Source organism: Anabrus simplex, chromosome 3 (genome assembly GCF_040414725.1).
Source record: "Anabrus simplex isolate iqAnaSimp1 chromosome 3, ASM4041472v1, whole genome shotgun sequence".
Taxonomy (NCBI): Eukaryota; Metazoa; Arthropoda; class Insecta; order Orthoptera; family Tettigoniidae; genus Anabrus; species Anabrus simplex.
Genome location: NC_090267.1, coordinates 184,901,491 through 184,914,360, shown reverse-complemented (window position 1 = coordinate 184,914,360; position 12,870 = coordinate 184,901,491). Strand labels below are relative to the sequence as shown.

Here is a 12,870-nt window from a genome sequence, read left to right as displayed (position 1 = left end):
GTTATGAATGTTCAGTTCAAAGAATTTTGGCAAATAACCAGAGATGTTCAAGTAAAAGCTGAGGAGCTTGGTAAGGAACTAACTAATATGAGAATTAAATAAAAGGTGTGCTAGATGATATTCAAAACATTTAGCATTATGCCAGGAAGAACAACCTACTCATTTCTGCAATATCCGAACTGCCAAAAGAAAGCATGGTCGATAAAGTAGTCAAAATGGCTGCTGCGCTTGGTGTGACTTTGAAGTATATTGATATCTATATTGCACGCAGATTACCATCATATGGAATTGATACAAAGAAGATCATTGTTATATTTATTAACAGGTGGAGAAAGGAGAAAATAGTGCAGGACAGAATTCAGAAAAGAACACTGAATACTGCAGTGCTGTTGCTGCAAATGATAGAATTGCAAAGAGATGTAGGAACCTGAGAAAGAAGGGTAAAATTTTTGCAACATGGGCCAGGGACGGCAAAATAGTATATCCAAGAGGTGATAGATTGTCCAATTTTGCACATTGGGGAACTGAACATAGCAGAAATACTGCTAAGGAAAATTTCTCATGTGCTACTTATAAAATTCGCATGGACTTAGATAGATGTATAGATGTTGATTCCCATAGGGAATCTGAAATATTTGTTCTGAATGAGTAAATTTATAATACCAATATAAATGGTCCGTTATTGGACATTATAAATTTTCCAGCTAACTCATTCTTGCCATCAATTTTTGATAATGAGACAAAGTCTCTCATAGTGTATTGGCACTGCCGGTAGCTACAATTAGCCTACGCAGTGGCCTCCATGGTATGCACTATCCAGCGTCTTGGTAGGTGTGCTAGGTACCAACTGATGAGTCCAGCCTAGCACATGGAGGCAAAACGCTGGCAACAAGAATGAGTTCGCTGGAAAATTTATTATGTCCAATAACGGTCCATTTATATTGGTATTATGGACTTAGATATACCTGTAATTGGTGATAACCGGGCGAGTTGACCATACGGTTAGGGTCACACAGCTGTGAACTTGCATCCGGGAGATAGTGGGTTCACACCCCACTGTCGGCAGCCCTGAAGATGGTTTTCCGTGGTTTCCCAATTTCACACCAGGCAAATGCTGGGGCTCTACCTTAGTTAAGGCCATGACCGCTTCCTTCCCACTCCTAGGCCTTTTCTGTGACATCGTCGCCATAAGACCTATCTTTGTCGGTGCGACGTAAAGCAAATAGCAACCGTATTTGGGTCATCCTCAGCCAACTATACACATTAGAAAGATATCTTAAATTCTTCTGAAGCCGATATTGCCCTGTATCCTGCTTTGTGTGTCAACAATGTAATGAGCCACGGAACTAGCAAAGGAGAAACAACTAGGCACAATTTCCCTGCTCACTCCTATGGACCATTGTACAGACGTGCAGTTAATTGCTCCCTGAAATAACACATGTACCCATGATACAAACAAATTAATAGGTTATATCACTTGATCTGTAATGGTGGAAAGTTAAATGAACACCACAAACCATGACTGAAAACTGTGGCACGTATATTAACTTTAGTTTTACACTTGTAGCGAGCATCATGTATGTATTCATTTTGGCTGAGTCTGTAATGTGGCAGTCGCTTGTGGGGTAATGGGGACGCAGTGTTTATCCACACCTACCTGATCACATCACAGCACTTATTCGTTCACTCACAATATATTCCAGAGACAATTACATTGATATGTTGCTTTGTGGAGAAACGAGGCAGAATGCATTCGAGTCATTACGCCTGTATAACGACGGTTTCCTGACAGAAGACTACAAACTGCCAATATGTTCCGAAAACATGAACAATGATTGCAGTCAACTGGGAAGGGTATCTACTGTTGGAGAAGTTCCTAAAATGTCTGGTCCAAATGAAGAAATGAATTATCCTCATGTTAGTAGTACAAGGACACTTGTATGACGGACCAACGTCAGCCGATTGTCTGTTATATGAATATTGCTTATCATCTGCAGTTACACCAGCAGCTTGATGGACATGGTTATGATGCTCAAGTAATACCTATTTCATCTCTGGATATTACGCTGTGTGACCAGTGATACAGCCTTTTTGTCAAGAGACCAGTTTTCACATGAATCACAATTTCTTAACAACAGCACTGTGAATCGGCAGAGTATATCCTATTGGAGCGCAAAGAATCCCCATTGAGTAAGACAGGGCACATTTCAAGTGCAGCGGGGAGTAAATGTGTGGTGTGAGATCTTGGAAAAGTACCTAATTGGACCATGTCTCTTCGAAGACCATCTAATGGGAGCATGCTACCTTCATTCTCTTCAAAGTAAACTGGAGAGTTGCTGGAACACTTGCAACTGCTCGACCAATTACAAATGTGGTTTCAATGGGGCGGGACCTCTCTTAACGGATCAGTAGTCATCCAGAACCATCTTCATGCTTCACATCCTAATAAATTGATAGGAAGGCGAGGACATGTTCCCTGGTCTGCCAGATCATCCAATCTTATGCCACCTGACTTCTACCTGTAGAGTCACTGAAACCAGGTAGTGTATGCACAGGAGGTTGAAAATCCTGGTCACCTTCAGAAACTGATCACCAAGGCGTGCCAGCTATTACACCTCACATGTTACAACAAACAAGAATGGCTGAAATCTGTATAAAACAAGGTGGTCAACATTTTGAGCACTTGTTGCGCTGAAGATGTAGGGTAGTATGCTTCTAACCTACAGACCATCATGTAGTACTCCAACCTGACTACCTAACATCCAATAAAATCAGACACTTTCAGGATCAAATGAAAATTCACTCATTAGAACATGTAGGTATGTGATCATATAACATCCACTGTAAACAGCAGAAGGTGGTGAGAGGGGGATGAATTGTACCAGCCTGGAAATTGAACCTGTTTTATGGCAGCTCAGCACCACAACAGCAGCGATGCATTGTTTAGCCACCTTAGCTACTTCGAGCAATGGCATGTGACTGGCACATATGGAATATGTTCGTTGTCCAAATGTAAGGTAGTGTTAGTCACAGCTGTGATCATTTGAAACATTCATTATAGTTTGTCATTGAAATAACATTTGTGCTAATGATTTCATCTTGAGAATGAACTCAGCGGTATAGCTGTCCTAAGACAATATAGCATCAGCTACTAGAGTTTTTTAGGTAGGCTATTATATACAAGTTTTGTTGGGTTGCATATCTCCAAAAAACAAGGGGCATGAGGACCACCCAGTGTAATCTTATATAAAGTGCAAAATTACTGCTGATGTAGAAGTGCTGAAATGGTTACAGGGTGCAGGATTAGCTATGCAACAGCTTAGAAGCATATATTTCTCACTTATATGCTCACATTTACTTTATATAAATGTAATTTGGGGATCATGCAATAGAGAAAAGTAAAAGAACCTGAAGTACTAAAAAAAAAAAAAAAAAAAGGGGGGCCTTAAGATTTTTTAAATACGTCTGGAAACCCTCCATTGAGATATACAGGAACATGGATATTTTACCTGTCAGAATGCATACAGTATATTTTGAAACACTACTCAGAGTAGTACTCATGTTCAACCTAAAAAACTGGTATAATCTTGCTTACAGAATTAAGTACTGGAAAGACCTTCGTAACCAGAGACTGGATTTTAAAGAAAATCCCTTTTATATTTCAACAAAGAACATGAAATAATTTATTACAGTGTTCAAACCTGTCTTCCACTGACCAAATGTCATGGTTTTGAATTCCCTTTTTAAAAATTTCCTTTATACTCCTTACTCCTATCTTTTTCCCACTTTTTAGTTCATATTCTCTTTTTTAGTCTTTGGTTTGGCAAAATATTGCAAAAATGGGCTAATTCCTCTCTCTTTCTGTCAACACACAAAAGACTAAAACACTGCAAATAAGTGGTAAATTTATTCATATAGAAAAACACGGCACATGTTTCAACCCTATTTGGTACCGGACAAGCTGGACATGCGGTTAGGGGTGCGCAACTGTGAGCTTGCATCCAGGAGATAGTGGGTTCGAACGCCACTGTCAGCAGCCCTGAAAATGGTTTTCCATGGTTTCCCATTTTCACACCAGGCAAATGCTGGGGCTGTACCTTAATTTAGGCCATGGCCGCTTCCTTCCCATTCCTAAGCCTTTCCTATCCCATCGTTGCCATAAGACCTATCTATGTCAGTGCGACGTAAAGTAAATGGCAACCGTATTTGGGTCATTCTCAGCCAACTATACACATTGGAAAGACATCTTAAACATTTATAAAATATTTTAAACAATTTAAATGGGTAAAATGATGAAAAACATGAAAGAGCTAATTAAAAGACTGATAACTTCCTGAGGCAAGTATAAAAATGGCTTGTGGTAAATATTGTTAGTCTTCTGATTCCCCTAGGTACCTACAAAAGTCATTGAAATCAAAGAGTAAAGTTACTTATAGAAAGCCTGTGCAAGAGAGATAGAAAGCTATTGTGCATGAGAATAAACTTGTCACTCACGCTATAGGCCATGTGTAAATATTGTTGACAAACAGTCAAAACCGTAGTTGGACTCTTCCAGTGAGACTTGTAACACATGTTGCATGATTGAGATATGATAAGAAGCATACAGAAAAGACTCAGTGTAATTTGTTGAAAGTAATTCTTCAGTGTATTTAGACCTTTATGTGAATAATTTATGAACAGTTTAAACTTTGTCTTGTGACAGTGTGTATAAGATAAATTGCTAAAGGCAGCTCCAAGCAGTAGCCAGCCATGAAATGCAGTCAGCTGTTTCAAGGACGGTTTCATCGAAAGTGACTGTAAGATTATCCACTGTTCCTTGTAGGTAGATGGAAAACGTATTTAAGACAGGTTCAACATCTTCAATATGCAAAGCATCATAAAAATTAAGTACTTCATGGGAAAGATTTGAAGCAGTCATTCATACATCTTTGCAGAAAGCAGAAGATTTGAGTGAGAGATGGAATGCTTTTCACACCAACTTTACAGCTGTCTTTGTATGAGGTAATATTCCCTTGGATGAAAACCCCGATTCTGTCTTGAGAGCTGTTCTAATTATCCTTGAGTTGCCGCTGTCAAAAGAGCCACCAAAGCCAATTTTGTTTGCAATGTATAAATTGCAGTCAACTCTGCAGTTGTTGTGCAAAGTTTTAATGACTGCTGCTGCAAGCTCTGGCCCTCAGGACTGCTGTTCAAGAAAATGCAGCAAGCTGTTTGTGACCAGGCACCATACATGGTCTCAGTATTTGGACATTTGAAACCTCTATGTTACAATCTCCATCTTGGAAGCTGTGTTGCCCATTTTACATAGGGTATGCAAAACAGTCAGAGCTTGAATACCACACAGCAAATTCCTTCATATTTGAACTCGAGAAGACTCTGATTAAGGCTCCCAGTAGGATGCCCCCTCATCTTCTTTTCTGCTTTAGTCTGCTCAAAAGGTGGCCCACAATATAGTAATGCCATTCTTTATGCATGGTGTGAAAGTGTTGCTCATAGGGTCGGTCGATGTATGCATTTCAGTGGGCTTAGTAGACCTATATGTAATAGTAACTTCTGACTCTGTGAGAAAAGCAGCAGAAAATTACTTCGCTCCTCATTTCGCTTGAACGCCTCTTCATTGGCACATAGGCCATCTATGGTGAAGCTGTTTAGTATCCAACCATCCTTCAGAATGATTACTCTTCACACGTGCATACATTAGATAGAGTACATACCAGTGCATACACAGCAGAGTCATGCTTATTTTATTTACAATGCCTCGATAATAAATGGTCACTTCTCTTTTCCTGCCTTTTTCTTTACTTATCTCTTGTGAAAAAGAAAGATAGCTGTATATGAAATATGTACTGACATTTCCTATGGACTATTTAATGTTGCAGAACGAGTGTTCAAGATATAGACACCATTCTTCAGCTTGACCAACCTTTAGTCTATGGATCGACATTTTGGACTATTCTTTGCCCTGATGACTTCAAACTTGCGCTGAATGCTGTTTGTTCTCACTGTCATTCAATGATTGCTAATAATCAGTGCACATTTAAAGGATGTATGAGCAGGGGATCAATCGCCATTGAGGCCAAAGCAACGTAAGAATACATTTAGATCTGTCTAACTCATTACTCACCAATAATAAAATTAAATATTTTAGGAATTAATCTAGTGTTTAAAATAGACTTTCATCTTAGTAGTGCATTTTAGTAGAACATGCCGAAGAGATATTAAGTACAGAACAAAATTGATCAACCATATACCAGTGGGATCCAAATTCACAACCTTGTCTACTTAACATCTCTTCAGTATATAGAATTTGTACTCAACACAACCTAATAACCTCAAATTCTATTTCAGATACAATGCAGTAGTGGAAATTAAATTTTCACCTAATCTAGTATTGTTTGTTGATGGAAAAATGAGGAATCGAAGAATTGCTTGATGTACTACATGGGTAGTTTGAAGATAGAAGAATGAGGAACATGTAGACAAAAAATATGTAGCATAAAAGTATTTCTTTTAGCCTAAAATATGAAATCTTGTCTAAAGCAAAGATAAATGAAGTGTGAAGAAATGCTGTACAAGACATATTACACATCTCTTACATCAAGTAACTTTCACCAGGCTATTGACAACGAAGGATAGAAATCAAATGCAGTTAGCAGATTTTATTTTTATATATGTACATTGCTGAAAAAAAAATGCAACATCCTCAAGAACTAGGTCGTTTTATTCATCATCATTGCAGGAGTATATGATTACAAATACAGACCAAATGAAGCACACGTCACTGTAAAAAGTACAATACAATACATTGCTGAATCCTGTGTGGTGTGGAGTCGATAAGACCCGGGGTCATGTCCTGCAGAACTGCAGCCCTTGCTTGCTGCACTGTGAGGGTCATTTTGTCCACAGTTCAGGGTCGCTGAGGGGAGTTGTACAGAGTGGGCATTGCCCTACTGAAATATTATACTTGTATTTGCAACAGCCCCATCAAAGGGGCAACCACTGCATTGACAGCACAGTCCATATTCTGTTAAGATTGATGTGGCTCCTCTTCCCAGTACGCCATCGGACATGATTGCGATGATCATTGCAGCTGAGACGAAAGCATGATTCATCATTGAAGGCAAGACTGTCATTCATTGACCCAGCATGACTGTTCCCAACACCAGGACAGCATCACATGTTGATGTTGTGGAGTCAGTGAAACACTTGCTACAGGGACACAGGATTTAAAGCCAATGATTACCAATTATTTGCTGCATAACGTATGGTGCCACAGTAGTACAGATTTCTACTGCTGTTGTTTGGTTGTCTGTCTGGGAGATCTGAATTATACATTAATCCTCCCCCACTGTTGTCCATTGGATTGGTCCTTTCCCAGGTTTCAGAGCATGTGTCCCTTCATTTGACCTTTGCTGCCATATATGTTGTACTTTAGATGCAGATTCAGTTACAGCCCGCACAGACTAAGTATCTGGGATCTCACAGTCACTGACTGTTGTTGATATCATGCTCATACCCGTCACCAAGGCATGTTGGTGCATTATTATAACTTAGAAACAATTCTCTAACCCATGGGTAAATAATGGAAATATCGAGCTCGATTAGTAGGTGTTGTTGTTGTTATTATTATTATTATTATTATTGTTGTTGTTGTTGTTGTTATTATTATTATTATTGTTGTTATTGTTATTGTTGTTGTTATTATTTATTATTATTAGCGTATTCTCCCAATAATGGAAGACGTTAAGCAAACAACTCAATCAAGCTTTCTTTGGGTTCTTCTTGTTCTTCCAATAGGCTTTCATTCTCTCTGAGAAGGCTTGTTTACGTTCTTCTGACCATTTCGGTCTGCACTGTTTTTGCTTTGGTTGCTCTGATGTAACTTCCCACTTGTTGACTTTGTGTCTGAAGGTGTCTCTTTCTAAAATGTCTGTTGCACATATGTTTGCGTTTTTGAGGTCCTTTCGAAGTTCGTCCAGCCAAGGTGTTGAATTCTTAAGTGAGCTAACATAATTTAATATTCTTTTTGACAGTCGATTTTCTGGTAGTCTTGTGAGGTGTCCAAAGAATTTCATTCGTCTTTTCTTAATGTCAATTTCAATGTTTGAAACTTTTTCTGTTGTTTTGATTGATTGTAGCCTGTGACCATCTTGGGTATATCTTGCTCCTAGGATTTTCCTGATGATCTTCCTCTCTTGCTTTTTTATTTCTTCTAATTCTTCTTTACTGTTGAGTGACAATGTTTCACTTGCGTAAAGGACTGTTGGTTTTATGACTGTGTTGTAATGCCGAATTTTTGTCTGTCTTGACATGCATTTTTTGTTGTAGATGTCTTGAACTAACCCTAATGCCTTCTTGACGTTTTGGAGACGGTTTTGCTGTGAGATCTTCTCAAGGCCTGTCGGTTCGATGAATTCTCCGAGGTATTTAAAGTACGAGACCCGGTCGATTTTACCGTATTTTGTTCTCAGGCTCGTGATATCTGTCTTTGAACAGAAGAATTTAGTTTTCTCAAATGAAATCTGTAGTCCCACTTTTTCTGCAGATTCCTTAAGTATCTCAAGCTGCTTGATGGCAGTCTCCTCATCCTCTGTTAAAATCGCCAGATCGTCCGCAAATGCAAGGTATGGTACGTAGAGATGGTTTTTGGGAAAGCCCAATCGGATCGGTTTCCAAGATTCACGTTTCTTGAGTTCCTTCTTCCATTCTTCCATAACCTTGTCTAGGACGACGTTGAACAGAATAGGAGAGAGTCCATCACCTTGTCTCACACCTGTTTGAATGTCGAAGGGTTCTGAAATTTCTCCCATAAATTTCACTTTAGATTTTGTGCCCGTTAGTGTTTGTCTTATGAGTTCTAGGGTTTTGGGATCTAGTCCTCTCTCTTCTAGAATTTGGAATAGTGAGGGTCTGTCTATCGAATCATATGCCTTTTTGAAATCTACAGATGTGCATACTGTAGGCTTTTGTCTGAGGGCTCGTAGTTTAAGTATGGTTTTGAGGTTGAAAATTTGTTCTGGGCATGACCTGTTTGGTCTGAATCCTGCTTGAAATTCTGATAATTTTGGTTCTAATTGTTGTTGTGTTCTATGCAAGAGACAGGCTGATAGTATTTTGTATGTGACTGATACAAGAGAGATTCCTCTGTAATTGTTTACGTCTAACTTGCTGCCTTTTTTATGTAGTGGATGGATTAGAGCAATCTTCCAGTCATCCGGGAGCTTTTCGGTTTGCCAAATGTTTTGGATTATTTGTGTAATTTCTCTGAGTGAATTAGGGCCTAAATTTTTCATAAGTTCAGCTACAATTCCGTCTTCCCCTGATGCTTTGTTGTCTTTAAGTTTCTTGATATGTGAATAAATTTCTTCTTGAGTTGGTGGTGCCGAATTTTCCGGTATGATTTCTGGCTGTACTTTCGGGAATCTCTTTTTGGGTTCTGGACAATTTAAAAGCTGTTATTATTATTATTATTATTATTATTATTATTATTATTATTATTATTATTTACGTAGTTATGTACAGATTTTATTTGGTATAAATCATGGTCTTATTATTTGTGTGTTGTACGAGAGGTTATGTTAAGACACGTCTGCTTCATGTATCACAATTAAATTAGAATCTAGCGGGTTCCACCTTTTCAATACAAAATACAATGTTGTTGGATGGTATTTAATGTAAAATAATGTTGTAAATACCATCCAACAACATTGTATTTTGTATTGAAAAGGTGGAACCCGCTAGATTCTAATTTAATTGTGATCTCAGTTCAATACGGACCAAAAGATGAAGTTCCTTACGTTTAATGCTTTATGTATGTTAATAAGAGTTTATTTAATGTAAGAACGCATAATTAATAGTATATAATTTATTAATACTTATATATTAGATTTATAAATCCAATGCAATGTTGTGCAACACAGGGTAATAGTACAGAACAATGCACTTTGTCAGTAGAGGTTAATCGAACATTCGATCCATTTGTACATAGGTTATTGGAGACTCTAGAATTTGAGAAAACATTTTGTAAGAAGTTAATACATTAATAAAAACCACCTTTCCAATACATAGTAATCCTTATATATTTAGAATAAAACCATTAAGAGATATTAAAAATTAGGGCATGTTTCGCTCATACTTTGTGAGCATCATCAGCCAGAATAACCTAATTCAAGGTAGGTCAGGGCCCTGATCCCAGTACATATAACATAAAAAGTCTAATAATACAATGATAAAACTAATTACAACAATTTCTTTCTCTTTTCTTTTTTAGGGCTCACCTGTTTCATGTTTTCCATCTATGAAATCTTTTAGGCCCCTGTTCGAAGATTAATGACGTTATATATTGAATAACACTACGATGAAGTATAACATGAGGGAGTCTCCTAAAGCCATATAACGCTAACCAGGCAATGTTTTATCCATCCATACAATTTGTTTTTCAACCAACACATGCGATTTTAAGACATCTGGAACAAGATAGCAGTCCACAATAGTTCACTCTTATGGTGTAAAAGTGTTCACAACTATAAACAGTTTAATGCCATCGTATGAGGATTACGTTCATTGTTCCGTAAGAATAATCATTCACAGCAACGCACCAATAAAATTTCTCATCATTCACCTACACTTCAAGCTATTTTAATGATCACTAAATGTTTTAATAGACATATTATATTTTTACTGATCATTTTTAAATTGTTGTAATTAGTTTTATCATTGTATTATTAGACATTTTTATGTTATATGTACTGGAATCAGGGCCCTGACCTACCTTGAATTAAGTTATTCTGGCTGATGATGCTCACAAAGTATGAGCAAAACATGTCCTAATTTTTAATATCTGTTAATGGTTTTATCCTAAATATAAAGGATTACTATGTATTGGAAAGGTGGTTTTTATTAATGTATTAACTTCTTATTCTGAATTCCAATATGGCTCTACAATGAGATTCACAACTTGCAAAACATGTTGTGTCATAGTCTTCGAGAAGCCTGACCAGGCAATGTATATAAAGAGGCAGTCTTGGGAGTTGGGGCGGAGTTGTTAGCGAGAGTTGCTACTGAAATTCATGTACTCATGTTATGATTCTGCTGTGTTGCTAATCGGTTGATATGCTACTGTAGCAGTCAAATGTTTGTCAAAATGGTGGTTCATTAATGTGTGTGTATAATGTGTATATAATTTGTAAATAAAATAGTTTACACAATTGACAGCATCTCGTGTGTGTGTCTTTGTGATTGCAACATTTCACAAGCAAACACTTCACATCACTGCACCTGACAGACTATATGTCAACTACGTTCTACTGGGCTTTGCATACCAGAGGGGTTTGTCTGTGACCGAACAGGTGGTAAGGTAAGGGTGTATTCTGCCCAAAGGCAGGTCCGAACCTCCGCAGAGGTGTGCCTGAGCCGAAGTTTACAGGTGGGGAGGGCCGTATAAACAATTCAATTGGCCTGAAACCAGTATTGTTTACGTACTTCGCTTGCGCCTTTCTGTATCTCCAATATCAACACAAATGACCCATTCCTTCATGGAGTTGCAATTTCCATTTTCCTTAGTCTACTATCTTGTACCTTGATTATCTGAATTTTTACTAAGGTTTACATATGTGTGGCAGGATATGGGAATGCATATTTATTATTAGTGTATTATATTGCAAGCATAATTTTTGTTGTAATTGTTGTGTAAAATTTTTCTGTATTCAGTGTTTCGGAAATATCTCAGGACATATGCTTCTTTTTTTATTTAGCCTGTGATTACTGGAGCACCATTTTGAAAGTTAAGAAGATTGTCAAAACACTTAATATTTATCAAAACGTATAGGCCTACAGAACAACAAATACAACCAAAATATGCCATAATTAACATAAGAAACATTCCCACATCAGGACTGAAAATCTGTCAAGATGGCTCCCTCGATGAGTATTGATGCCTTTCCTTCTGATGAAACTGGGGAGCTGAAGTGGGCTTGCTGAGGGCTGAGAACAAATAGATGCAGAAAAACTGGGATTGAAAAGTAGATGCCCATCTATATGAAGATGTCATTGCATGAAGTGGGTGTGTTTTTTCGTTTGTCCTGTCTCTTCTTTGTTGCTCTCTCTTCTCATACTGACTCATCATTGTGTTTATCCCAATACATATTCCTCTCCAGGTTAAATTCTACTTTGTGAGCATGCTTTACAGATATTGGGCAACGGCATAATAATATTTTCTGGTTCCTTTATGCCCATATTTGGGCAAAAGTCAGTACCGGTTGTTACTGTCTTGAGCTACAATATATTTCAGAATTCTTTGAGACAAGCTGGACTGAGTGACATGAACAGTAGAGTGCTGATCTTCGCAGCCCAACTTGGCTCTTTCAGTTCCACAGCAATGGATCTCTTCAAGTTTTTCTTTAATGACAATATGTTCAAAACAACCAAAATGAAAACTAATCAGTACTCCAGGCTGTCAGTGAGTGCAGATGGCAGACTAAAAATGAAATTTGTGTGGAATAAATTGACTTGTGTAAAATTACATGAAATGTAAATGTTTTTTTGGCATAGTTTTACACATGTATCTTGTGAAGAAGCCCAAATTAAAAGATTGTTGGACAAATAATCCTGTATTGCAAACAAGTTTTGGTTGTAAATTGATGACCCAAGATCGTTTCTTATCAGTCCAGAGCATGCTGCATATTTTAGACAATAATATCTTTGTACCTTAGTCTGAACCTGACCATAACCCTCTGTATACAATTAGGCCAAGTTTTGATAGATTTGTAAAACAGTGTGTTGGTACTTTTGTTTTTTCATCAGAGAATCTCACAGTTAATTAGGAAGTATGACTATTTCGAGGAAGAATAAGTTTCAAAATTTACGCAAAAA

The 12,870-nt window shown here is 37.6% G+C and overlaps 1 protein-coding gene across 1 annotated transcript in view; it reads left to right on the top strand.

The window, feature by feature from the left end:
* The window catches only part of LOC137498947 (uncharacterized), a 70,132-nt gene that overhangs the window by 33,667 nt on the left and 23,595 nt on the right, over positions 1-12,870 (top strand). Inside the window, exon 5 of the mRNA XM_068226822.1 lies at positions 5,880-6,086. Coding sequence (XP_068082923.1) covers positions 5,880-6,086 — 207 coding nt within the window. The remainder of the gene's footprint in view (positions 1-5,879; positions 6,087-12,870) is intronic.